The 27691-nt window shown below is 41.1% G+C and overlaps 1 protein-coding gene across 3 annotated transcripts; it reads left to right on the forward strand.

Moving 5' to 3' along the window:
* Positions 1 to 1331: 1331 nt before the first annotated feature.
* On the forward strand, positions 1332 to 27298 carry LOC148013581 (uncharacterized). Of its 3 annotated transcripts, none has more exons than XR_015688874.1 (7): positions 1332 to 2054; positions 2140 to 2348; positions 2442 to 2754; positions 25942 to 26049; positions 26169 to 26410; positions 26513 to 26724; positions 26936 to 27298. XR_015688874.1 is itself a non-coding variant. In XM_087668099.1 (6 exons), exons 1-6 carry the CDS (start codon positions 1701 to 1703, stop codon positions 26619 to 26621), a joined length of 1335 nt encoding a protein of 444 aa, XP_087524225.1. In that variant the 5' UTR covers positions 1332 to 1700; the 3' UTR covers positions 26622 to 26928. The 3 variants fall into 3 exon arrangements, 1 of the variants encoding a protein (XP_087524225.1); XR_015688875.1 differs by having other exon boundaries at positions 26513 to 26708; positions 26936 to 27297; XM_087668099.1 differs by lacking the exon at positions 26936 to 27298 and having other exon boundaries at positions 26513 to 26928.
* Positions 27299 to 27691: the final 393 nt, after the last annotated feature.

Genomic DNA, 27691 nt, shown 5'->3' on the forward strand with positions numbered 1-27691 from the left:
TGTTAGCCACAGTATAACATTATATATCAATCGAATATAAAAGCTTAAAGGAAATGCATGCATGATTATCACACTTAGGCGCGGACACGTATCAGACAAAGCACATATGGTTATTGCAAATTGATTGTGACGTAAGCAACATAGATAATAATTAACAAACTCTTCCAACAGGAGTTATGCTTGCATCCAAAGAGAGCATTATTTTGAGATTGTTGTGAAAGTTTACAAAAGGACACGTGTCACGCTGATGAAGACGATTGGGCCTCCCGAGATGTTGCAACCTCTTGAGTCACGGTCACACTGCAGCCTCCTGAGTCACGGTCCCACCGACTGTGGGAGGGATGAAGACGGAGGCGCATACAAAACTGGAGACGCTGAACTGTCTCACCGAGCAAAAAACGCGGACTTGGGAGATGCTATTGTGGATAAAGACCAGCACGCATTCGAATGGGCATGGGATGCGCACTCTGGGAGACACAATCGTGGACTTGGGAGATGCTGACGTGGATGAAGACCAGCTCGCGTCCGAATGGGTCCGTGGGTGGGTCTCGAAACTCTGGAACCAACCGCCGAGTTGGTATGAAGCCACCGAGTTGGGAGGGATGAAGCCGTAGAGAGCTGAGGGATGAAGTCGTCGGCGAGTGCTGGTTGGGAGCTCACAAGGCCGCAGAGTGCTGATGGATGTGAGCTCGCTGGGAGGGATGAGCCGCAGGGTGCTGGGAGGGATGTGCGCTCGCTGGGAGGGATGAGCAAGCGACGAGGTTGAGCCGTAGGGTACGTGAGCTCGTTGGGAGGGATGAGCCGCAGGGTGCTGGGAGGGATGTGCGCTCGCTGGGAGGGATGAGCCGCAGGGTACGAGAGAGAGAGAGAGAGCTCACGAATCGTTTAAGACGGTGTAAATGGGAGGGATGAAGTTGAAATCTGGGACTTCGCATGTTCCCAGGGGTTGATAACGCCCTGTTCAACGGCGACGGCACATTCTGCGGGGCCCTTCCAATAATGAGGAGTTAAGGTGCTCCAGTTCGCATGCCGGACACGTAGGAGATTGCAAATCAACGGCGCACTTTTCCGGGGGGCCTGGTTTATGATCTCGGGCGGGATGACCAAAGGAGGATGGGTTTAATCATTCGTGAGATCGACGATGGCGCCGTGGTCGTGAGGAGGGGGATCAACGTGAGCCGTTGATCCCAACTCCCCGAGATCATAATGACCCCGTGGGAGTTAGTGCGAAGGGCCCCCCCCTCCCAGTCGATAGATGACAGTTTATTGATGCCGTTAGCCTCCATAAATAAGAGAAGAATATCCGTGGGTAGACTGGCGGACAACAGGATTGTCCGTCCCTGGTTTTTGAATACGCCTAATAAGGTTTCATGTCAAACCGCACACCGCGGTCCGCGCGTCAAGAGCGACTGCTAGCTTATCCAGACCTGCTCCGAAGCAAGTTCCGAACCGAAAGTACCAAGCCAGTTTCCGAACCGAAGGCACGAGGTTTGGTTAGCCGTCTTCCCGAGAGGGACTGACATGCTAATACTGTATGTGGTGTGCAGCGGGCAAAGACTAGAACTTAGAAGCGCCATTTCGGCGGATCGGCGACATAAAATCAGGCTTTCTTTCTGATATCGTTCCTTTTCATGGACTTTCCGTGCCTCCCTGCTGTTGATCACCAGCGTTTCCTGCTGTAGCCGTTCGTTCAGTAAGACATGGTGGGGGTGGCCTTCCCCAGACCTTTCTCCATTGTTTCGGACTTGGAGCAAATCAAGTTGCGGCAGGCGTCGTCCTCTTGCAGCACAAGTTCTTCCTCTGCATTTACCAGCGTCGGTGCGGTCCGGCCTGGTTCCAGGAGAGGAACTGGCAGAAGAAGGGAAGGGCTTTCATCGGGCCTCAGCTTTTTGGAACAGCAGGATTTGTCTGGATTCTTCAGGGAGCATTCTTCTGAAGGCAACATGGATGGACTAGTCTGCTTAATGCGTGATGTCGGTGGCGGCTTTTGGCAAGCAGCTGACGGAGAGGGCCAAGCGAATAGCCAATACGTCTCAAAGAAGAAGAAGAAGAAGGTTTGGCATTTACGGTTGCGTCTCTCTCCATGTTGTTTCTTGCTTGTTAGTCTCTTTTAATCTACAGCCTGCTTTCTTGTTTTAGGAACCTTCGCTCCTCTTGAGCTTGGTCCGTGAGATTCAGCCTCTTGACGTAAGTCACATAAGCAGGGAGGTCTCTCCTGACAGCACAGATGCCATGAAGCGAACCATCTCAGGCATGCTAGGTTTGCTCCCGTCTGATCAATTTAAAGTGTCTGTCGAGACATCCAGAGAGCCCCTGGCTAAGCTGCTGGTATCCTCCATGATGACTGGGTACGCTGAAGATAGAAGATTTTTACTAAAGTCTTTTTTATTTCCATGAGTGAGTATCCGAAACTAAGGAGATGTTTTCCTCTTCTTCAACAGCTACACTTTAAGGAATGCAGAGTATAGATTGTGTCTACAGAGGAGCCTTGATTGTTCTGAGGCCAATGATGAAGAAAAAGGTCACCATAGAGAAACAATCTGTGGGAAAGAGCATCAAAAGGGAGAGCAAAGCATACTGGAGTTTTCAGCAGACCAGAAGATGGGGGTTCCTAGCATTGATGAGGATATGGGAGCAGGTGGACAGCAGCTTATTGTAGATGATATTGATGGAATTGAATTCTCTGGGCATCTGAGTGAAGAATTAAAAGGGTACATTCAGTACTTAAAGCAAAAGCTTGAAGCTGTGTCCAAGGTATGATTTCTTGAGTAATTGGAAACTGTCTGGTGCTGGACAATATAAGTTTCACAAGTACCTTTACCTTGACATGTTATAATATGGAAGGGGGGTTGAATTGTTTTTCTGCCCTTAATGTGTCTGTGCACAGCAGCTAGTCTGTGATTTCAAGAAAATGTAATCTCGAAGTGCCTCCCATTTAACACATGTTGTAGTACATAGATCATATTATTTGTTTGTTTCACATGCATGTGTGTAAACATTTAATAGGATGGCAGTGCTTCAGTCTTGTCCCATTGGTACATACTCCCTTTGTGCAACTTTGTATTCTAAACTAGCCCAAGCTGTCCCTAATGTGGACAAGAGAACAATGGCCTAGGATTGATAGGATCCCAGCTTGATTTTCATGTAAGCAGGAAAATGAATGGCATTGTTTAGGGCTTCCATCAAGCATGGAAGAGATCTTACATGTCATTAGTAAGGCAGCTTTAGTCTGCAAGAATGTTATGAATTCCCAAGCAGTGTATGCGATGTTGTCTAAGACTTCACAAAAAGTTAAGATTGCTCACTATAGCTTGACTTCTTTGTGGTGAGTGGGGATTTTAAGTGCCAATTATCATTGATAATTGGGGCAACAACTAATGATATGGTAATAGGCATGATTTGTAAGTGTGCTTTTATAGTTCAATGCATAAATAAGGATCAACAAGCAAGATGCCTAGATGTAGAGAGATATTGATAAGTATAATGATATGTATACTTGTTAAGAAGGAAAAAAAAAGGTTAGACCAAACCAAATCTTAATCGTTAAAACAAGAGCAATTACAACTCCAAAACATCTTGATTGTCTTTGCTCGTTAGTCCTCTCCTTGAGATTGTGAGGGCTTGGCTGCCTAGCAAAACTTGTTGAACATAGGATCGCCCACTACAAGACTATGGATGTTATTGTGCCCTATCAAACGGACCCATGACTTTGAGAACACAAAGTACTTGGACTTGATCAACAAGGTTGGCTAAGTAAATTATGATTTTTTAGGGAGTTGTCATTACAATCTCCATTATCATGGAGTTTGTTGTTCTTGTCCAAGTTGAAGTAGATTGCAAAGTAGATGAATGGAGTAGCAACAAATTATTGTAGGCTAGGCCATGAGCCATTTGTGATTGTTAGGACTCGATTTTGAAAGCATTTTAGCACCTAATGCATATAATTCCCCCAACCAACATTTCATCATCCCTTTGCTAAGAAAGTGCTAGGGTAATGTGGGATTTACCATCACACTAAAGCACGATTTCATGAATGTTAAAGGGGCGAAGGATATATGAAGGTACTAGTCTCCATGTCTTTGTTGAGAAACCCATTCATTAAGCTCATTTCTTTTCCTTAATCCCTTTTGGATTCACACTTACAAACCCAAAAAGGACTGGTGCCCCATAGAAACAAAGAATGCCTGTTCCAGGCCTTAGGAACGGATTAACGTGTTCCAGCATGTGTCTACCAGCGAAACGTCCATGGAATGTTCTTGCCTGTTCCCAGCCCCGTTCCTGCCCGTTCCAACCCTGTTCCGAGCCGTTCCAGCAGCCGTTCCCTGTTTGGAACGGCCGTTCCTTGGAATCAGACTGCACTGTCCCCAAATTTGGGGCATTTCAGATCAGGGATTGCCCCAAATTTGGGGCTTTTTCAGCAAGGATTTTGGGGCATTGGTCTTGGTTGCAATGCCCCCAATTTTAGGGCATTTGAGATCGAACTTTGCCCCAAATTTGGGGCTTTTTGAGCAAGGATTTGGGGCATGGAATTGGCTGCAATGTCCCCAAATTTGGGGTATTTCAGATCAAGCATCGCCCCAAATTTGGGGCTTTTTCAGCAAGGATTTGGGGCATGGCATTGGCTGCAATGTCCCCAAATTTGGGGCATTTCCAATGTGTTGATATATAATATGCCATTCCCGTTCCCCAATCCTAAGCGTTCCCCCCCTTCCAAGGGGTCCCGTTCCTGTCCCCGTTCCCGTTCCTGTTCCCTATTCTTGGTAACTATGGGGTGCCCACATTTTGGGGCACCACTCGAGACACTGCAGTGCCTATAAATAGGGCTCACACTATCTCCATCAAACACATTCACTGACACATTCATTCTCTTATCATCTATCATTCCTCTCCGCTCCTTAGCCACTCCATTGCTGTTGACACCCCTACCAAGGAGGACATTGCAGTTCATGGATTGTCCTTCCCTGTTGCTAGGGGCGTTGTCTCCACTCCATCAGGCTGTGGTTTGGGGCAGATCAGGTCACCCAGCTGTCTACTCTCCCCAGGCTGGCTGGTAACTGTTCTATCTTGTTGGTGACTGCTTCCCTCTGCCAGGTGACCAGTTTGTGGGCTGTTTCTACCTGCATCTTACTGCACAACTCATCTCCGATGATGTTCGCGGCTCTCTGATATTTTTGACCTGCATTTTACTGCAGGTCATCATCTTGTAGCCGTGTTTCGGTTTGCTGCAGGCCGCCCTACTATCCTATTTGATCCAGAGCCGATGTTACTGATTTTCTTTTTCTTGGACTTTGGTGGCACCTTAGAACTGTGTTTTACTCCCTCTATAGCTGTTCTTCACCATTCAGCATTTACTTTGATACTCTACTACTTGGATGAGTGCATTTTCGTCCCTTCATTGTGTAGATTTCCTACTAGTGTTGGCGCTTAATCAACCAAAATAGTGTAGTCATCTTAGAGCTTTGCTCCATTGTATCATCATGATTTATTTAGCATAATTTAGTATTCATTATTCTTTACTCTTCTTTTGTGTTTTTGAGTTTCTTAGTACACTCTGTGTTTCTCCCTCCAAACCCTATCGGTTCTTTACATGGTATCAAAGTAGAGGTGCTTAGAGAGCTAACAATTCTCTTCATTAGTGAAGATGAAGGAAGGTTGCAGGGTCAGCAATACTTAGATTCCCTCCTATATCCATTGCGTCATTGGGAGGATGACATTATTTTCTTCATCCTGTCCTCCCTTTATAGGTTTGAGACATTGGTGCTATGGCTTCTCTTGTAAGTGTGAAACCATAAGGAATCAAGGAAAAGAAATGAGCTTAATGAAAGGGTTTCTCATATACTTCGGTGGAGTAGGAAGCAAAGGTCGATGATGACAATCTTTAGCGGTATGACTGTTCTTGCCAAAAGAGAAGCACGTAGTGGTTTGTCCTATATGTGCCTTAAAAAGGGTGGGGTGCCCACATTCTGGGGCACCACCCGAGACAATCCGGTGCTTATAAATAGTGTATAGGTTCTCTTCATCAAATATATTCATTGATACACATTCATTCTCTCATCATTTGTCATTCCTCTCATTCTCTTCTTAGCCTCTCTGCTATTGCTCAAGCCCCACACCCCTATTGAGGAGGACATTACAACTCATGGATCATTCTTCCTTGTTGCTAGGCTCTTTGTTTAGGTTTTGTTTTGGGGTAGATTAGGTCGTCTAGTTGTCTATTCTTCTCAGGCTAGTTGGCGATTGTCATCTCCCACTAGCGATTGCTTCCCTTTGCCAAGTGACTAGTTGGTGGGTAGTTTCTACTTGCGGTTTATTGCATAATCCATTGTTGGCAACGACGTGGATTTGGGACATTGTGTCAACCTGCGTTTTATTGCAAGCCATCATTTTGTACTTGCTTTTCAGTTTTTTGCAAGCTGCCCTATTGTCCTACTTCATTTGGAGCTGGTAGATGCTGGTTTTCTTCTTCCTCCACTCACATGGCTCTTGAGGATTGCATTCTACTCCCTTTGTAGTCGTCCTTCACTATTTAGCATTTACCTCGATATCTTACTATTTGAAGGATTGTGTTTTGCTCTCTTCATTGTGGAGAGATTTTATATAAGTTGTGCAACTTGATCAGCCAGGATAGTGTAGTCATCGAAGAGCTTTGCTTCATTGTATCAATGTGAATTATTTAGCATGATTCTTTGTTCATTATTCTTCACTCATCTTTGTGTGTTTCCTAGTTTCTTTTGTCATATTTTGCCGTGCACTTTGTGTTTCTGCCGAGCAAAACCTAATGTTTCTTCAAAGTCTTGAGGATGGAGGCTGGTAGTGAGCTAGAAGAGTCAGAGACACTAAAACAGTGCGAAGAGTGGTTGCATACAACTAGGTGGATGACCATCCATCAAAATAGATGATTGTTTGCCTTATGGTTACACACATATACCATTTATCCTTGGCATAATTACTGATTAATTTTTCAAATCTTGTCAACTACGAAAGTTTGTGTGGTTGGTAGACATGAGCCTCTCTACTTGCGGGTCATCAATTTTACTCCCACATCTTGCGGATGGGTACTCCTTTGAGTTGGATGGCCGTGAGAGTCCATTCCAACATTTTTGCACTTACTTTGGTTTTGTCACGTATTCCTTTGTTTTTATTTTTTGCGCTCGTCCACCTTGTGTGTAAGTAGCTTCTATCAAGCTTGTGAAGTATTTCACATCCAATAGTAGTTTACCTACTAAAGCACGATGATGATGTGGCAGCATGTGAAGTGCATTAATGATAGTGTTCATACAAGAGAGAAAATATGACAAATGTAGGCTTTGGGGGCTATGAACTAGCAACACATCAATCTGGATAGCAATCATGGGCTATAGACTTGTAGGCATTGCAAGCCATCTTTGTTTATCCATTAAGAAATTGACCATTAATTAATTATATCTTCTCGTGGTATTTTTTGAGGGCTTAAAGTAGTCCCAAAAAGAATTATATGAGAATCTAGAATATCTAGTAGAACAATTGACTCAAAAAGTTTTATATAAGGGTCTCACTTTGGATTACCCTTATACTCACCTTCTTGTACCTACTATCCTTTGCCACAATTTTCTCTCCTTTGTTCATCGTTGTCGTTATCATTATCATCATCTTTACTTCATCTTTAATTAGTCCATGCCATCACAATGGTATCTTGCTATATGTAGGTGCTCTTGCATATTGGCCCAACCTTTCCAGAAGCAAATCTATCAATTGCTAAGGTATTATTAAGGAACAATGAATTCATTAATTTGTAAGTTTGTGTGCACATTCAATTAAATTGTCTTACATAAACCCTAATGTAAAAGTCTCATTAAGTTATCAAATTTGGGTATTGTCCAAAGTCTCGAGGTGCGAGACCTAAATTTAATAAATTAATGGTCAAACAATTAAATTTAAATGACAGATTTAGTTAAAATATTGGAAAGTAGCAAAGCACTAGCTTGTCAATACATGTGGGTCTTTTTTGGAGGGATTGTGGTTTACTTTTTTGCTGTTTATACTTGACAATGTAGGGTGTGCTCCTTTTGTAGTAATCTTAGAAGACTTGTGGTATGGCTAAGTAAGAGTTGGTGACATAGTTTAGGTGGCTAGTGATTTTCCTTGGACACGGATGTTTGGTCTCATTGAGAGTGTGAGCACTTGGGTATGTTGTGCTTGGGTCAATGTTCCTCTTGGCAATGATTCGTGACACGTGAGAGATCCATCTCGATAGATCTTGTTGAAGGGGATCTTCTACACTAGTTGTGAAGGATGTGTATTTTTCTAATTGCTGGTATGTTAGCTTCTTTTTAAATGGCAAAGGTGATGTATCTCCATCCTTATGCTTTGGTTCTTGTTTATCTGACTTCTTTTGGTCAAACGTCTTGGTTTTCTTCCTTTGTGGTTCTTTTTTTAAGGCTTTACCAGGCATCCATTGCATATTTAGTTCTTTAACTTTTGAGGCCGTATCTTGGGCTGCTTCCAAAGTATGAGGCTTTGTCATCTTGACAGCTTGCCATATTGTTGAATCTAATCAATAGATAAACTTTATCATCTCGATATTGAAAGGAACTTCATTAAGAGATGTAAATATAAGAGAAACAATTACAAACCTGTTGATATATGTTTCAACATTGTCTCTGGACCAACCTTCCTTCCGTGGATGGGTGTAAGTCCTTGATTACAACTTAATTACAGCAGCAAACAATAAATACAAATATATAAATACAAATTTACCTATTGATCTTGGACAATGCATATCGCAAATTTGACGCCCCTTTCGGTATTTCTTTAGCTTTATTGAAGAAGAAGTTGATTTACAATGGGATACTCGCGATCCCCTTTGCAATCCAAACTCCCCTTGTTGTCCAAAGTGACCAGCAAGTCTTCAATCTGTTTTGCCTCTTAATTCGGGTACTTTATTGGCCTTCACCCACTTTATAGACGATGGAGTGCCCCAAATTCAATGGCTGGCTAGTCCTCCACATGAATTTAGTTGAAATTTACCTTCAATCCTAAAAAGTCCAAGTCTTGGAGCTTTCAATTTTTGGCATGCTTCACTAGGCTGTTGCTAAACCCTAATTTTTGCTATAAATTAGGGTTTACAACAAAGAAATTTGCAATTTCTTAGTCTCCCAAGGGTCTAAATGTTGAAATCTTCAGAGTAAGGCTATGAAATGGTTGGGAGATGAGAGAGAAAACTATAGAGAGAGAAAATTCAAAGTTTTGTCGCGAAGAATGATTGAAAATCTCAAATGCAGCTATTGCCCTACCACAATAGCATTAAATGCTGTCGCCTACAAGTGAGACATCCAAATCAGTTGACACCTTATACTTGGATGCAATCGCCCAGCTGTGGAGAGTGTGAATTTGCAATCGCCTTCTCAAAACTCACTCGTGGTTGGTTGCAATGGTTGAAAATAGGCCGGCTATGGTTGCTCACAGCTCTCCCATATTTGCTTCAACAAGAGTGATCTCGTTTTTCCTCTGCTTCAGCCTCTTACTAGCTTGTATAGGCAAGTTTACCGAGTTTTTTCAACATTATCCATCATTATGTATTATTTTTTAGTCTTTAATTATTAAAAATTAATTTAATAATTATTTCGATGGCAAGAAAAATGATCTGACTGGCCAATAATTAAATTGGCTAGACATCTTCCACTCTCGAGTCTCTCTATGCCATCTTTGACCATTAGATTGACGTAAGGTATCATTAAACGCCACATCTCTAGTGTCACCAATTGACACTCATGGCCAAATGAATAACCTAGGTCAACAATTGACACCAGATACCACCAAGTACTTGTGCAATATAACTTATAGTAACTTTTGCCTTTGACATCTCGTGATTTTCTCGGGTCTTGGGCTTGTAAATTTACTCTAACCCCAATTGCACCTCATATGTGGAACATTTACTTAATCATATGATTAAAAATTAATCCACATGTTAAGTGAGATTTCAAAAATACATGTTCTCATGACAGGCTCTATGGATTTGCTTCAGCTCATTTGGTTAAATGATAAAGGCGAAAACTTCTTGTTGAACATCTCCTTAGATTCTTTCCAAGACTTGGATTCCTTTTCCTCTTGAACAACTTTGAGCTACCAATTCAAAGTGGCATCCTTCAGATGCATGTAAACCATTTCTAATTATTGATTTTTTTGTATAACCTTCACCACCAAAAGCGAGAGAGAGAGAGAGAGAGAGAGAGAGAGAGAGAGAGAGAGAGAGGTTGACATCACGTTGAGAGGGAGACAAACCGTTCTCCCTTTACAAGAATTTATTGAAACAAACCATGAGTATCGAGTGCTTAAACCATATAAAAAAGGGCTGATTTGTTGTAATTCTGAAAATTAGAAATTTTGAAACCCTAATTTTTGCAAACTCTGGGTAGTAAACTGATTTACTTATTTAGTGTTTCGATTAGATGAAGATAAATAGAAAGTGTTTCTTAGGTGAGAAATAAATAGGAGAGTACAAAGCATGTGGCTGAAATTTTAGCATGAGAGCTTATTCTTAATGAAGAGAGAGACCCCTAATATATAGGTGTGTGTCTTGGGTGCTCAAAAGTGGAAAGTAGAGGCTACAAATGATGGGTGTTTGGATTAGATCAAGCTAAATAGAAAGTGCTTCTTAGATGAGAGATAGATAGGAGAGTACAATACATGTGGCTGAAATTTTAGCACGGGAGCTTATTTCCAATGAAGAGAGAGATCTCCAATATATAGGTGTGGGGCTTGGGTGCTCCAAAGTAGAAAGTAGAGGCTACAAATGACAAGTATTTGTTGAAAGTGACAAGTGTAGGGACACTTGTCTCTTCAGAATGACATGCCCTATTCCAGATACCACGTGTGACTTTTCTAGAGAAAGAAGTTTCAAGACTTTCTACTCTAAAAATTCTTCAAATGGTTAAGAATTTGAGATAGTTGCTAAAGATAAAATTGTTCTTGTGAAATTTCAGAGCCTTTGGTGCAAACAAAATTTCCATTTGAGCAACTTTCAAAAATAGTAACCTCCTAAGTTTTAGGAGTTGCCAAATTTAGCTTTTGGAGAGTTTCATTATATAAGTTCAATGTCTCATGGTTTGTTTCTTCAATCATGAGTATCAAGTTTCACTTTTTGAAACCACTCATTATATGGGCTTCTAGTCAATGTGACGATCTGAGTGTAAAAGTCTCAGAATCTGAGTTTTCTGGTCAATTTAACCGCTCGACTAAACTTTAAATTTCTCTTGGGCAATTGGTTAATGATGACCCAAGTATAATTATAGGGCGTTTTGGCCATTGCCCACCCTTAGAAAGATGAACATTTAATCATATTTTGAAACACTTAAATAATATGAATTGCCTTTCAAAGTACATGAGCATTAAGTTACTTTGGAATGATTGAGCCAATATATCGCGGTAACAATTGACATACAAAAGGTTTGTTACCTATGTCGATAGAATGAAGATGAGGAAGCAGAGGACAATTATCACAATGAGTGAGAGGAGGTATAAAGACAATCATCTCTATAAATAGTGGGCAGGAAACTAGCCGACATGTTGCTGATTGCTAGAATGGGCTGATTATTACTCTTGCACACACTTGACCAATCAACTTGCTAGGAAAAAGTGTTGCCCTACTCTACATGTGAAAATGCACCTAAATCTTGATAGAAAAGAGACTAGAAATATTGTTGGAATGAAGAAAAAACAAGACATGGCAAATGCATGACATGAATATAATTTTAGAGCTCAATTATAGTTGTTATACTGTAAGAGATGACAACATGAATTCAATGAATGCTAATGTATAAGAGTGCACAACAGAAGAGGAAACATGAATATGGAGAGACTAAACAAAGCTGTCTCTTTTGTCAAAACACATGACAAACTAAATTTCAAAGCTCGTGATCTTTCCGCTTGACTTATGTTGAGGCTCACAAGTAGGAGATGACTGTGCAAGGCAAAGAAGACGGAATGGAGATAAGGGTGGCAGAAAAAGTGCCAATGGTGATGAAGTCTATGAAGAAGCTCCTTATGATCTTGGGAATTCCCCTTTGAAACACAAGGGACCAGGGGATCCATAATCACATTACTAATAATGTTCCCCTGTTAAAGGGATGGGAGGTACAAGGCAACCACCAAAGGAGATGGTGATGGATGGGATGGAACCTGTGGAATAGAAAGTGCATAAGTGTGAAGGGGTGCGGCTATGGAAGATTGATGTGGAGGACTTGGTACACAATCAATAAAGAAGGCTCCTCTATCTCATGGATGTGGAGGAACACTGACGCCTATAACAACTAGTGAAGAAGCAGAGGAAGGCTTAGATGTTTTAACTCTATCTTTCACTCCTCAATGAACATGTGAGTATTTCTTTCAATACTTATCCTCAAGATGAGTGCCCTTTTCACAATGTGGGCATTTAGGCTTATTTAAATGTGTGTTAAAGCTAGAGGGAGACTCCAAATGTTAAATCTGCTTCCTTTTCTTGTGCTTGGCCTTTTTGTCCTTCTTGTTATCCCTTGGAACTTGTAGCAAAAGCCTTATTAAGGTTGGACTCACTAGTACCAATCTCCTTGAGTCACTTTTCATGCTTAAAAACAAGTAGAGGTAGCTCTTCGTATAGAAGAGTTTGTTGAACCTTGGAGTTTAGCAAGTTGGTGTAGAAGACATTATACTTGGAAGATGGCAATTGAATAATGAGAATTGTAGCCATGTCTTGATGAAATCCTCGTGCCAATGGGTGCAAGCTCATCCTATATGCTCTTAATCTTTTTGATTTGATATTGCTTTAGAAGGTGAATCATCAATAGAAAGCATCTAAAAATTTCTTTTGTATGGTAATATGGTGGGCAAAGGTCCTTTGATAGTACAGAGAGGAGAGCTTCATCCACACCTTCGCTGCAATTTTATGTCTGTGCACATGCACAAGGATAAAATCCTATAGACTCACGAAGAGAAAAGATCACACTCTAGAATTGAGTTAATCTCAAAAGGTTGCTTGGTCTATCGTAGAACAAATGTGGGATCCTCTATTGAAGTAACAAACTTTCACAAGTTAAAGGTGTCAAGAATATACTTCAATTTGTAGGTCCAAAGGAATAGTTTGCACCATCAAGTCGATGATCTTTGGGGAGAGAAGGAAGCACAGACACTTGAACAGGAGTCATCATGGCTAGGTAAGGACCTATAGTACGAGCCTTGTGAGAAACATGTAAAGAAGTAGGGGGGGAAGGGGGATTTGATATTCTCGATCTATTAGAGCAAGAACGAGGCTCTAAATGTCAATCTTGGCGTAGCTTTTCGTGACGGTTTGATTAATGGGATTGCCTATTCAAGGTGTTAGTAGTCATGTTTATCATGTACTATCGTGTTGTGCTTGTGAGCCTCAGTCCAAGTTAGATAGGGACATTAGAAGCTTTGACATGTTTGTCATGTGTTTTGGGCACTTTAGGTCGTCCTAGGTGTCTATATTTTGGGCCTAGCCACTTTATTATCAGCTATGGCCTTAGTTTGTCTATGTATAGGTAGCGTGCGAAACCCCATAGCCTCCCCTCCCTCCCTCTTTCTCTCTCTCTCTCTCATTATTCATGATTGATATTTCATTATTAGCCAATCCCCCTCATTCTCTCATATCCTTGTGCAATTGTTTGGCACCCACATTGATGTGTAGAGTTGCGTGTTGGGATTGGTTGTTGTAGCCTTGTAGCCTTTAATCATTGTAGTCAGATTGTTTCTTCTCTTACCTCTCCAAGTTTACTTTTCTTTTGTTTTTGTGATGAATAGCAAGAGGAGAGTGTTTTGCAGCCATCTTGAGGCTAGACAACTTGAATCAATTTCTTTCTTCTCCTTTCTCTCTCTTGGGCTGTGTAACTCTGTTTTATAATAGATTAGAATTAGGATTTGCTATTTATAGCAGATTTGTGGCTAGGGTTTGCAAAAATTAGTCATTTTGAGTGTGGAATTGCTTGATGAAAAACCCCCAATTTTCCCTTTGATTTGGGTTGCCAAATCATTTGAGGATTTGGGTTGAGATCTGTTCCAAATGATTGAGAGATGTTGAGAATAGCTGAGCACAAGTTGGAGAAGGTGAGAGAATGCTAGAAGAGAGAGAAATTTTTGATTTCCACACGAAAAAAGTTTGAAATTTGATTGCTGCTTGTACTAGATAACATTTAATGCTGTTGCTAGTTGCTCAAGAGGTCCCAAATTGTTGTCACTAGTCCCAATCTACTCCAATTTGGTCTTCTTCTGCCCTTGGCTACCTCAAATGGTCTTCCAATGGCTGATGATCAAACCAGTAGCATTTGCTTCCTTGCTCTTGCAGGTTGAATCAGTTGAAACTCTCTCTCTAGCCTCAAAAACGTTTTTGAGCTTGCATGGGCATTTTTGCCAAGTGGCAGTCTTCGAAACCCATTTTTAGCATTATCGAGGTATTTAATTAATTTTGAGAATTAAATAATTTTGAAAATTAATTTCAACCCTTTTGATCTTGCCTAAAATTAAATGTGCCCATCCATAATTAAATTAGCTAGGCCATTTGCAACTTGGAGTAGTCCTCAATCTCTATTGACCCTTAGATTGGTATTTAATTAATGCTAGTCTGTAGTGTCTCCACTGACACTTATTGGCCAAACAATTGTCTTGGGGTCAAAACTGACACCAATTGATCACCAAAATGTTAGAAGTAGATGCAATGATGGAAGCGTGGAAAACTGCTTTAATAAATTGTTGAACACAAGAGACAAAGGAAAGAGAAAGAGAAACATTGCAAAAGAAAAGGACACTGCACAAGGAACTCAGAAGTAGAGAGATACTCGGAAAATTGAATCCACATACCAAGATATGAGATAGTATAGAACAAATGTGAAGGTACGAACACCTGCTCCTCTCCCTCCATTAGAACTAGTTAGGTGATAAATGATCATAATGTGGAGGAGAAGCCTAAATAAATAGGCAAAAATAATACCATAAATCATGTCAAGTCGGCCAACAATAAATACTACAATGACCATTGTAAAATGCTAGGGAAAATGCCTAAATAATTAGGATAATATCTTGGTGCCCCAGCTCATTGAATCTCATGCACAAACTCAGCCACGAATTGACATATTTGCTAACACAAAACCCAATTGGCATAACTTATCTTAACTTTTGCCATTGACACACACAGTGATTAATAACTTAATCAAATGTTATTGGCAAGATTAAAGCATGTTAAAATTTCACGTTTTCGTGACGTTATATGTTTGAATTGCGCCAATTTGATAGTGAATTGAAGGTGCATTGTTTAGGTAAAAGCTCTAAGATTGTTGGATAATCAAGGTTGAGGCCTCAGTTAATGAACTGGATTAGTCTAGGACTATAAAGTTTCGTGCGAATTCTTGATTGATTGTAGTGTAGTAGTTGTGAGAGACCATGGATGCATTTCTCAATGTCATGTTGGTCAATATTGGAGTGATTGCCAACTCTTTATGCTTGAGAACACATTAGTTTGAGTATGTAATTGAGATAGATTCAAAGCTTGTTGGTCAAGGTTGGTGAGAATTATTGAGAGCACAGCAATTGGATTGAATCTAGTCCATTGAAGAGCCAGGCATACGTGGGATCATCAGGCAAAAGAGTGTTGGTCTATGACAATTGCGTTGATCATATGGCCAAGTCACAAGTGGTTCTTGTAAAGGCTCATCTTCAATATTGAAGAAATATCGTAAGGGTGCTCGGTTTCATGGTTTTGTTGTTGGGACATCAGCATCTTTTCCAAGGGGGTGAGCTTTGGTTGTCTTGAGGTGCACGTACAAGTTTTGGCTTGTTGTGATTCAGTGTACAATAATGAATTTCTAGAACTTCAGCAAAGATGCAAGGGATGCAACTCAATTTCCTGTGTTCAAGAGCATCGTTGAATAGCACACGTTTGTTGAACAGGAGCACACTTGTGCAATTTGTACTATACAAGTGAATGTATCTCCTTCTAATGGAACTTGTGAGTCAGTGAAGGAAGATGACATAAATTCGATGATTCGAGTGCAATTGATGAATGTAGTGAATGCATTGGCACAGGTTTCTCAATACGCAAATTATTGAATAGCACGCCTTTGTTGAACAGGAGAACACTTGTGCAATTGGTACTATACAAGTGAATGTATCTCCTTCTAATGGAACTTGTGAGTCAGCGAAGGAAGATGACATAAATTTGATGATTCGAGTGCAATTGATGAATGTAGTGAATGCATTGGCACAGGTTTCTCAATACGCAAATTTTTTCGATATAATGCTTGGACCTCAAAAGTCAAAGCACAAGAAGAGGCATTCACATTCTAGACATGCTAGAAAAGCATATGGGCGGCAGCCTTAGTCTATGCCATTTAATGGGCAGCAGGCCAATGCGTATGGGGCACAAGTTCAACAATCTATATGTGGGCATGGTGCCAGTATGCATTTACAAGGGGATGTTTTTTAGCATGCATTTGGGTAGCCAACTATGCAACAACTATCTATACATCTAGTTTTAGAGGTGGTTCAATGTTCCAAGCCATGGATGACAATGCATGAGGTGGTCCTAGTGTCAAAAGATGACGTACCAGCGAGATAGTAGGGTTTGCGGGGAGGAACGCGGAGTGAACTCGGCAAACATGGAGAACAGAAGAGAAGAGAGAAGAAACTCTGATGAATGGAATGATGAAGATCTGAATCATGGAGTGAATGTGATACAAGGAAACAAGGGTGCTGTAGCACAAGGAAGACGATGAAGACAGCCACAAACCACGAACCGCAATGTCCTCCTGAAGGGGTGTGAGGGTAGTGGAGAGGTTGGAGAGAAGAGGTGACAGATTGAATGAATCAGCCATAAGGAATGAATGAGAGAGTGGCCTATAAATAGGTATAGTTAGTCTAGGATGGCACCCCTTTTTGGGGTTGCAAACCCTAAACACAAAATGCAGAAGTGCAAAAACGCAAACTGTGGGTGAAGGGTTTCTCAACACCCCCTCTCAGGCCCAAAAAGGGGAACAAGAGAAGAGTGAGTTGGAGATGCAATGCTACATACTGAAGAATGCTCATGCAGCAGGTGCCACTTGGACAGTGTCCCTCGTGGGGAAATAGTTCACTTGCCCAAGCGCCCTAGTACAAAGATGATGAAAACATGCAATGCATAGGAGGAATGTCGGACTTTGTGTGGTGCCAAGAACCATAAGGATATACTCGTACTCAATCTCGGCAGGTGGCTCCATATTGACCAAGTGACCAAGGCAAGAAGAGAAGACGAGGAAGAAGATGTAGGGGATCCTGAAGATCGAAGATTTCCACTTGAAAGGTAACATGTAGTAAAGAACAGTAGACAGAGTGAACTGGAGAACCCAAAACTCAATCTCGGGAGGGAAGCCACTAGCTCCGTGCATCCATGCTGGAAGGAATACGAAGGTCTCGTCACCAAGTCGCGGCTAAACCTCCGAGGTCCCAATCTAGGTGGTACTTGAAGATCCTGGGTATCAGTAGAAGAGATGACTGGTCGAAGACAACCACCCCAAGAAAGTAGAGAATGGGTGAAGAACTTCATGTGGAGTAGGTTCCTCCTTTGAGGTGGGAGGTGAAGGGGCCCCCGTTGAAGTCAAAGAAGAAGTAGATGCCCCCTTTGAGAGCAAAGAAATAACATCCCCCTCTGAAGTAGATAGGAAATCCAAAAACTCATGGATCATGGACTCCGAAATGTCTGATGACCAAGGAAGTGCCGCCGGTCGTGCTAAAGAAGGTATCTGGGGTACTGAAGAGAAAGCCAAAAAGCACCCAGAAGTGGCCTCTCGAACCTGAGTGGAAGAGGGTGGAGAAGAGAGAGGCTTAGAATGAGCAAGAGGTGGTCAGCAGTCGCCGTCTCTCAATGGAGCAAATTGGGTAGCTGAAGAAGAGGAAGGAGTCGAGCAGCCACTGTCTCTCGAAGGAGCAGCCTGACGAGGAGACGGTAGCAAATAATCACTGTCTCTCGATAGAGCAGATTGCAGATCCGTAGGTCGTGGAAGAGACTGTACCTGAAAATAAGTGGGAGAAGACGGCTGTTGGCATTGCGACGATCTCTAGGAGATCGTAGCACTAATCGATCCTCCATGTGCTCGAAAGGACTTAGTGCGCATCGGATGCATCTTAGTGCCTTGAGCATAGTACTTTGATAGTTGATGCAAAACAATCTTTGTGGCCTAGAAAGGAGAGGTGGCACAAGGAGTGCTTGGTGGAAGACGCATATACTCCGGGGGGGGGGGGGGAGGGGTGTGGGGGGGTGGGGAGCAAGGGTCGAAGTTGGCAAGCATCGGTGGTGTGTATGGTGATGCCACAGTAGAAGCACCCAGTAGTCTGGTCATCTATTGGTAAAGAAGCCATGGATACCAGTGTGCGCCTTGTTGAAGAAGGAAGAGGTCAGCCACCATGAACCACGAACCGCAATGTCCACCTCAAGGGGTGTGAGGGCAGTGTGAAGCACAAACCGCAATGTCCGCCTCAAGGGGTGGGAGGGTAGTGGAAGGGCTGGAAGTGAGCTGCGAGTGGGAGGAGGATGTGACTAGTAGTAAGAGGTTGCAACAAGTAGAAAAATGCAGGCGAGGAGAGAGAGACTAAAAACGCAGGCAGGATAGGCGGTAGGAGAGAGAGAGACTAAAAACCCAAGAAAAAACAACAGCAGCAGTCAATATGCTGAAATCAGCTCAGAGTAGTGTGTGATAGGTTGGAAACAAACATCAAACTGTTGTAGACAGCAATGGCCAACTTGGACCGCGATGTCCTCCGCGTCTGGGGTGTAGGCAACAAGCTGAAATACTTGAAAATTGCATACATGAGATTGTTTTTTGAATGGAGAGTGATCAGCAACAGTCACTTTGTTGTAAACAGCTGCAAACTGCGGGTGGAAGGCTGGAAACAGGTGCTAGATTGTAGATGACAGCAAGGGACATCTAAGATTGCGATGTCCTCCGCGAAAGGGGTGTGGGCAGCAAGCTGAAAACACCTGAAATCTGCAAAAACGAGATTTTGATGCAGCGGAAGAAGAAGAGAAGGGGAAGCCGAACTCGCCACCGGTCTTTGCCTTCACTGGAGTGGAGGATCTTCGTTGCTAGGTGAGCAGATCCAGCTCTGATACCATATCAAAAGATGACGTACCAGCGAGACAGTAGGGTTTGCGGGGAGGAACACGGAGTGAACTTGGCAAACATAGAGAAGAGAAGAGAAGAGAGAAGAAACTTTGATGAATGGAATGATGAAGATCTGAATCATGGAGTGAATGTGATACAAGGGAACAAGGGTGCCGTAGCACAAGGAAGACGACGAAGACAGCCACGAACCATGAACCGCAATGTCCTCCTGAAGGGGTGTGAGGGTAGTGGAGAGGTTGGAGAGAAGAGGTGACAGACTGAATGAATCAGCCGTAAGGAATGAATGAGAGAGTGGGCTATAAATAGGCATAGTTAGTCTAGGATGACGCCCCTTTTTGGGGCTGCAAACCCTAAATGCAAAACGCAAAAACGCAAACTGCGGGTGAAGTGTTTCTCAACATCTAGTATGCGAGGAACTTATGTTGCTGGTTTACAGCTTGGTTTGCAGCAATTACATGGTAATATTTTTGTGGTAATATTTTTGGTTGTGCTTATCCAGGAATGCAACATGGCATGTATAGAAATATTGGCATATAACAAGGGATTAATCAGGCTTGTATGGACATGTGGAAGGCCTTGCAAGGCAGTATGGAATGCAAAGTCTAGAGGGTGGTCCTAATAACCCAAGCATGGATGTGGTTGATGCAAATGTAGGGGTAGTATCTCATATGCCTTCATATTTGCAGCCACTAGTTTACGACAATTTGATGCCTAAGAAAAAGACTAAAGATTATAGGGTTGAAGGTAAAGTTTTCCTATAGTTGTCAGGTATGAAATGTATAATACGATATGGTACGATAAAATACAGTACTAAATGGTACCTTATGATTTTATAAGGTATGGTACAATATTAGTACAACAAAGAACTTGATTAAAAAAACCATAAATCAGTAAATGATAGAATACATGTTTAAAGGAAAAATAGCCATGTAATTACAAATAAGATGAATGTATTAGGGTGACCCTTGCGATCTCATGTGCTATGCGCAACATGTGATACAGCTAGAGTTTAGTACATACATGGATGATGGATCATAGTGGCATGTGGAATCTAGATACAATGATAGTAGATACAAAAAAGAGAGAGACATATAATCTATGATGAGGCACCACTATCATCATCATCAACATCATTAGAACCATTTGAGTGCTCATCAAGAGAGTTTGAAGATGTCTCCTTAGTATCGGATGATGAGACACTCTCATACTCATCCTTACTAATGAGGTTACCATCATCATCAAATGATGGCTCCCTAGGCACTGATTGTGTAGGCAAGGGGGGTTTATCACAAGGCATGGGACGGGAGCTATGGAGCCAAACCACTCCAACCACCCCTCCTTGATGTTGGAGGGCGTTGAATGACCATGCCCTTGCTACCATCTACTAAAACTCCTTATCCACAAGCACGTTGACTATGAGTATCATGAGTATCTATTGCTATAAGCCCTCTATAGAGCTTTGCAAAGATCTTCTCCTCCTTATCCGCTTGCTAATGCACACTTGAAAAAGTGTCACGTGTCAACTTGAATGTATCAACATTCATCTACACAATGCACATATGATTGTAAATGCTAAAGTCTAAATTGCAAAGTATAAACTTTAAAGTTTAAAACAACAAATTCTAAATTTTATGGTTAAGTGTTTACTTGCTTTGGACTACCATGCTCATCATAGCTCTCGTCATGTGTAAGTGTGGCTGTCGGCAATAGACTAGCTGCTCTAATTGTCGTGTGTTAAGCGGATTTTGTACCTTTGTGTGAATGAGAGAATAGACACTGCAATTTTTATCACATGTACTCAAAGAGAATTCTGAGTATGGACTGTCATGGCCAAAGTTTTGCCACCTAAATAGAGGCTTCATAATTGACTCTCTCCTTCAACAAGTGAGAGAAGCAAAAGCCACATGCTCTCTTTGATTTGCATGGCATCCCAACTCTTTTAGCTTTGCATTGTGGCCATCCATAAGGACCACATGAGTCAAATAAGGAAGATGGTCCAAACAAAGCTCTCTAGTATCCATGACCATTGGTGACTTGTAGGTTGGATGTATCAATGTTGCAAAACCATGGATGGGCTTATGCATGCATGCCCATTTTCTCTCTTCTATCTCTAGAACATGTGCACGCTATGTCTTTGCAATCATCGTGCGAGCACGTGCCTCCACCAATGCCGCTCTACAGAAGTGAACGGAAAGGCTCTTGGTGAACCCCTCGCAATCACTCATACATAACAAAAGGAAGTCATGGCAATGGCAATGACAATAGTATAGACTTTCTACCAAAACTGCTCATTGAGGCACAAGTGATGCATGGCTTTGGCTTCCTTTGTCTCATGCTCATCCCACTCATTTCATAGTGTACACTATTGTCTGGCACAAGGCGGATTGCATCTCATAAAAGTGCTCGAGCAACAACCACATGCAAGTAAACCGAGTTGAAGAAGGCTTTTTTAGATCGAGTGTGCTATGCTTGCAATATATCACAAGAACCTTTATCTTTATCGTAAAAAATGTGACAATTGATGTAGCTTTGCAGATCACTCTCTTTACCCACTTGAGCTTCTTGATGTTCTCAATAATCTAGTCCAAACAATGACTTGCATATGGAGTCCACATAATTATGGAAAACTCAACCTTGAGCAAATGACTGATGTGTCGACAATTCGATGCATTGTTTGTAAGATGTACCACATTTGAGGGGCCCACCTATAACTACAAACTACAAGCAAGTTAATAACATTACTTAGAAGTTAGAGAGAGAAAGAGTTAAGGCTCGAATGATTCAACTTTAAAGATTCAAGAATTGAGAGAGAGAGAGAGAGAGGTTTGGAGGAAGAGAATCGAGGTAGATATTAGAGAGAATAGGGAGATAGATAGTTATGAATAAATTATAATAAAAGAAAGTGAAACAATTATAATAGACAATGTATAGCTCAATGATAGCTTGCCGAATGTGGCAGTAGATGAATGCGGCCATCGTTTTTCTCTCTCTTGTTGGTTTTTACGGCCGGCAAAATGTAAGTGCCCAGTGGATATGAGACGAGTATGCTATTGATACTCCGTTTCTTATGATCACTCCATCTACTAGTGAGAATGAAGTAACCATATTTTATCCATGCGGCTCGAATGGGATCAAGGGCTCTATCAATTCTCTCCTTTTTATTAATCTTTTTCATTCTTATGTCATTGTATGTGACACTGGTCTATCCTTCACATAGATCCACATTGGCAATGGCTTTTACTGTCTTCTTTTTCATTGCTCTTACTTTAGGATATTCAATGTAAGATTGCACTTAATTACGGTGCATGTAATTTCAATATCCATAAGTCATTGCCTTTCTCTAAGAAAGGCAACTGACCCACACACGACTAGGAGCTTATGAGAGAGAGAGAATTGCCTCTATGGTGCCACATGAGTCTCCATTCTTTGACTTTTACTAGAGCGTGATGTGGATGTAGAGCCCCCACCACCAATGGTGGAGCCCCCTTTCATCTTGGCGAGAATCTTGTCCACGATGTTTTGAGGGGTTTTCTTGAATGGAGCAACTTGCCTCCTCGTCTTGAAAAGATGTTGAAGAAGCCGGGTTGTACCATTTGTATAGTGCTTCTCGCAATGCTTGCATGTCTAATGGTGGGAGTTGGACTTCTTTGCGTTTCTCCCCACATGGATGATGTACAAATTGAAGGCCTCATGCTTCTCACGAGTCATGATGCCAATGTCGATTGAAGAGGTGAAGTTTAATAACTATGCACCATTGGATGCGAAGTGGATGGAAGATGGCGATTTAGTAGATTCACCTCGATTGTTGCAAATTTACTGTGAGGTATTTCAATTGGAGCCAATCTTGGTTATAGCTCCATCAGGCTAAACAGAGTGCGGACTTGGAGCATTGCTTGATGTTCAAGAGGAAGATAGCACTTCGACTCCTTTTGCTCAAATATTCTCAAATATCTAGTGGTCGTTTGGTGTTCTTTATGTTCATCATTTGAGATAGTGTACATTGACAATATATTTGCTTTGGATCTACTATGATTGGTGTTTTAGACACTATGTATGTTGTCATGCAATGATGTATAGATGCTTACTGTGGCATTGAGTATCATACTTTTGGGTTGATTGTGATTTGGACCACACTTGTGGATATGTATATATCAGCAACAATGCACATGTTGCTCTAGGTCATTTTGTGTTACGTGTCAATGTATTTTGATTGGTATGTAGAGTGCGGGGCACTAAATGCATGTTTGTTTACTTTGAATGGAATGCTTTTATGCTTGAGATGTGTCACTAGCGTGGATCTCTTTGGACGGTTGTGATTGTAAGTCTTGTGAAGTTGCATGGATCTTGAGAAATGGCTATGGGTGTAAATCTTGTGAAGCATCCATAGCTATGAATATAAGTTTTGTAAAGTAGCCATTATGGATGACTAAGGTATATAGTGGATCATTGCTATGCTTTTTGGAATGTGCTCAAGGATATTGTTTCCATTTGCGTTGTTGGAAAATATTGTTTTCACAAAGTATGTCTTTGGGATGGCCATAGGACAGAGCAATGGCTTGATATTAATTGTTGTTTTGCTATTGATTACAGCTTGCCAGAGCCTTTGTGTTTGTGATCTTGTAGGCTTTAATCATGGATTTGTGTTGAGGGATGCGGTTGATCTTTGCTGCATTTGATAAGTGAATGGGATTGATTCTTGAAAATGTATGGTCATCTTTGGTGTCAAAGAAGTTGTGCTTTATAGCTACAGAGCATGGATGCAATGATGCTATTGAGAAAGTAGTTAAGGCCTTCTTTGGCTAAATTTGAGATGAGATGGATGCTTTAGTAAGGGATTTGCATTGCATGAATGAAGCTATTGGGTTTGCTGCATCCTTTTGTCTTAGTACACAAGGAGCTTTGAGACTTAGTATGATCCGTGTGATAGATATATGTGTGTTTTTGTAGCTTTGCTTGATTATTCACTAGTGCAATGAGTATCATTTGAATAGCCATGGATTTGTATAATTATGATTGGTTGTTTACGAGTGTAGTGACTACCATCTTGCACAGTCGTACTTTGCCAGTATGTGGAGTAACATCGGTATGCTCGGTTACTTGGAAACATGCATGGACAACTGTACATTGAGAATACATGCAATAATTATAGTATGCTTTGTTATTAGGAAACATGTATTGTTCATTTTTTATGTCATATTGGATCTTAATTGTGTGAAATTGGGGTTGCTTGCAATGTTTCAAGAGGGGGATATTTCACTAGAATGAGAAATAGACCTAATGATATAATCAAAATAAACTCTAATTTTGGTACCCTTAGCTCTTGGCATAGTGACCATTGCATTAGTAGTGAAAGGTTTCACATCAGGGCATGCGATGGACAAGTATGCAAGCTATGTGATACAAGGATAGGGCAAAAGGAACAAGGTACAATGCAAAAGTTTGTACCTTAGAATTGAGCTATAGTGAGGGTTTCACCTAGTAAGGAGCTCACTTAGGGCACTTAAAAGTTTTTAAGTAGGCCTTGAGCTTAAGTTTGGTCCTGTGAGTAGCTCACTTATGATTAATGATCAAGTCATTAATTAGCCCTTAATAAAAAACGTGAAGTGATTAAGGAGGACGTGGTTATTCATTTGGAAACTTGATCTTGGTTCTTTGGTGCTCTCTCTCTCACATTTTTGGAGCAGCCCAAGTTTGGAGAGTTGTAGCAACAAAAGGGGATGAACCCTTGTTGACTTTTTGTGATGAACAATAAATTAATTGACGGCTGGAATTTAACGATTCTCTTAGCCATTAATTTACCATTGCCCATCCACATTTAATGTGTAGAAAGTTATTCTATCATTAGCCTTAGTCTAGTGTTAAATATTTAATTTTTATCTAGCCCAAACGACACAAGGCATTTTTCTTTTTCACATGATACATGGGGTTTGATATACATGTCTAGATAAATATTGGATCCATAGGGGATTTACACAATTTGGGCTTTGTATGGATTTATATTGGATCCATTAGGAGATTGATATATTATGGGTGTAGTCCTCATATATGGCTTTCATATACATTTCTTGGACATAGCTTGATACATATTTTTTTTCTGACATGCAATTGTAAGTTGCATTCATCTTCGACATACATGGCTAGATAGGTCGTTTTGGCCATTGGCCATTGACGACCCAAGTATAATTTAGGGCGTTTTGGCCATTGGACACCCTTGAATAAAAAGATGAACATTTAACTATATTTTGAAACACTCAAATAATACAAATTGCCTTTCAAGGTCTATGAGCATCAAATTAATTTGAATCATTGATCCAATACATCTTGATAATAGTTGATAGGCAAAAGATTGGTTAAGTAAACTCACACTTTCTTTGCTCACTTGGTGTCTTGTATATAGGAAAATTAGTCTATGTAAAGCATCATTTGCTTATGTGATACAGCACCTGTTTCTGGATCTCGTCACATACATCCTCACATGGTATTAGTCTAAGGGCACCATAATATCTAACATCCTACCATTTTGTAGGCATTTTCATAGCATGTCTTGGAGACCATATGCAAATGCACTACAAAAATGTTTAAAGTTTCGGAGCAAATGCTTCTCCACTGCAGTAGCACAGGTTTCTGTGATTTGTGGCTGCTGTTTTCATCCCCTTCTTTCATTTTCATGGAAAGAATGAGATTGTGCAAGTCATTGAAACTTATGCTATTTTGACACTAGTGGCTCCGGAGGGGAACAGTAATCTTTGTGCACAATTTTTCTCTAAGGTGGTTGCAATTCCAGTTCAGGTCCGCATGGTTTACATGTTTCCTTTCTCTGTAGGAGCTGGAAGAACGCATTCGAATCAGTACAGGACTTCAGATGCAAAATATAGTGGGGGAAGAGAAAAATGATCTTCTAGATTATTTAAGAGGGCTGGCTCCTGATAAGGTCTTTTCTACTACTTTGTGTTTTACTTCTATGGATCTTCAGTCTTGAAAGCACTCTCGTGATTCAGGAATCTGTACATGATTCGAAACAGACTGTCTCATCATCAAAATTTCTTTCAGGTGGCAGAATTATCACAACCTACCTCACCTGATGTGGAAGATGTTATTCAACAAGTAATTAGTGATATTCTTGATAATTCTCTGACAAGGCTTCAATGTAAAAGTGCACAGTTTGGAAACGGAACAAATTCGACTATACATGGCACATGGCAAGATGGCTCCCAGAAGCTGAGTACCTCATCTTTGCAGTCTCAATCTGTGATTGTGGTCAATCGAGACTATCTTGCACGATTACTTTTCTGGTGTGTGTGCCTGGAAATTCAAGACTTTGTTGCTTGCATATTTCTTGGTTTTACTGTTGGATGTAGTTTCTTTGTAGCCAATTAACATTTTGGACTTGTTAGGTGCATGCTTATGGGGCATCATATGAGGGGTCTGGAGTATCGACTAGAACTTAGCCGGACACTAAGCTTGTCTGGAGATCTGGAAGCTGGTTCCTCAGAAAAACAGTAGTCAGGATTGCTTTGAAGAATGTCAATCCATTAATGGGAGATTGTTGCCTTTTCAATTTAAACACTGTGCAGTTGATCTTCCTTTGAGGTGGATTCAGCTGTTGGTATCTTTTGTTCCCTTGTTTTTAGCAATGAGAGGAAGTTTTTTAAAAAAAAGATGTCCCTTTCATGCTTATGGGATTGGAGGTGTATATTAAATGATTTGGTTGCTTGTATTTCTTGGTAAAGTTTAGAACTGAATAATTATTTACCATTGTGGAGGCTACATTCAAGCGCCTTTCAGTTGATATTTTGAACTGCTTTTGTATATTTCAGGGTTGTACATGCTGTTTTTTAGCCCTTCAAAGGAATTGACTCTGACCCAGACTTTGTAGTGGCTTGTTTGATGTGAAGTCTTGCAAAGATGAACTTCAAAGTTTGCAGTAGCGTAGTTGGTAGGATATGGGACATGTCTCTTCATTATTTCTGGTATTGTAAAGCTGGTTACATTTAAAGCCTTTGGATCAGAAATAGTATATGACACAAGACTGGGAATGTTACAATGTTCAAACAGATGGTGTACACAGTTGCTATAGTAAAGGTTTACTTGGAACTACAGTGGTATACAGAAATAGCTGATTAGTGATCTTTGCGCATTCTGTGTAGAGGTGAAGTGAACAGAAAAGGTTGGCAATGGTAGTGGCAGCTTAGCATGCTGGATGCAACTGTCAGAATTGGCACCTTGTAAGATTGTGTGGTGCATGCATTCAGTTTACATTGCAATTGCTTGGAAACATTTCTGCCAATATTGCACTTTACAGTTCCTCAGAAATGCTTTTGCCAACAGACTGCAGTAGAAATACATTTTAATGTGTTTGAGTATATTTTTAATGCTGGTGGCGACAACTTCAAGAAGTGCCACTACAAGAAGTTTACTTGGTGGTTGTAGTCAATAATATGTTTACAGGTTTCTGTTTGACTGTGTTCATCTCCTTGCTGAAGATAGATTCTCCTTTCGACCAGGTGCCTGCCTCATTCATTCATGACATGCAATTAATGTCTTTTCTTTTTCTCTCGGGGGGGGGGGGGCGG

This window comes from Lygodium microphyllum, chromosome 26 (genome assembly GCF_053477565.2).
Source record: "Lygodium microphyllum isolate KBCC chromosome 26, Lygodium_microphyllum_v1.1.10, whole genome shotgun sequence".
In the NCBI taxonomy this organism is placed as follows: Eukaryota; Viridiplantae; Streptophyta; class Polypodiopsida; order Schizaeales; family Lygodiaceae; genus Lygodium; species Lygodium microphyllum.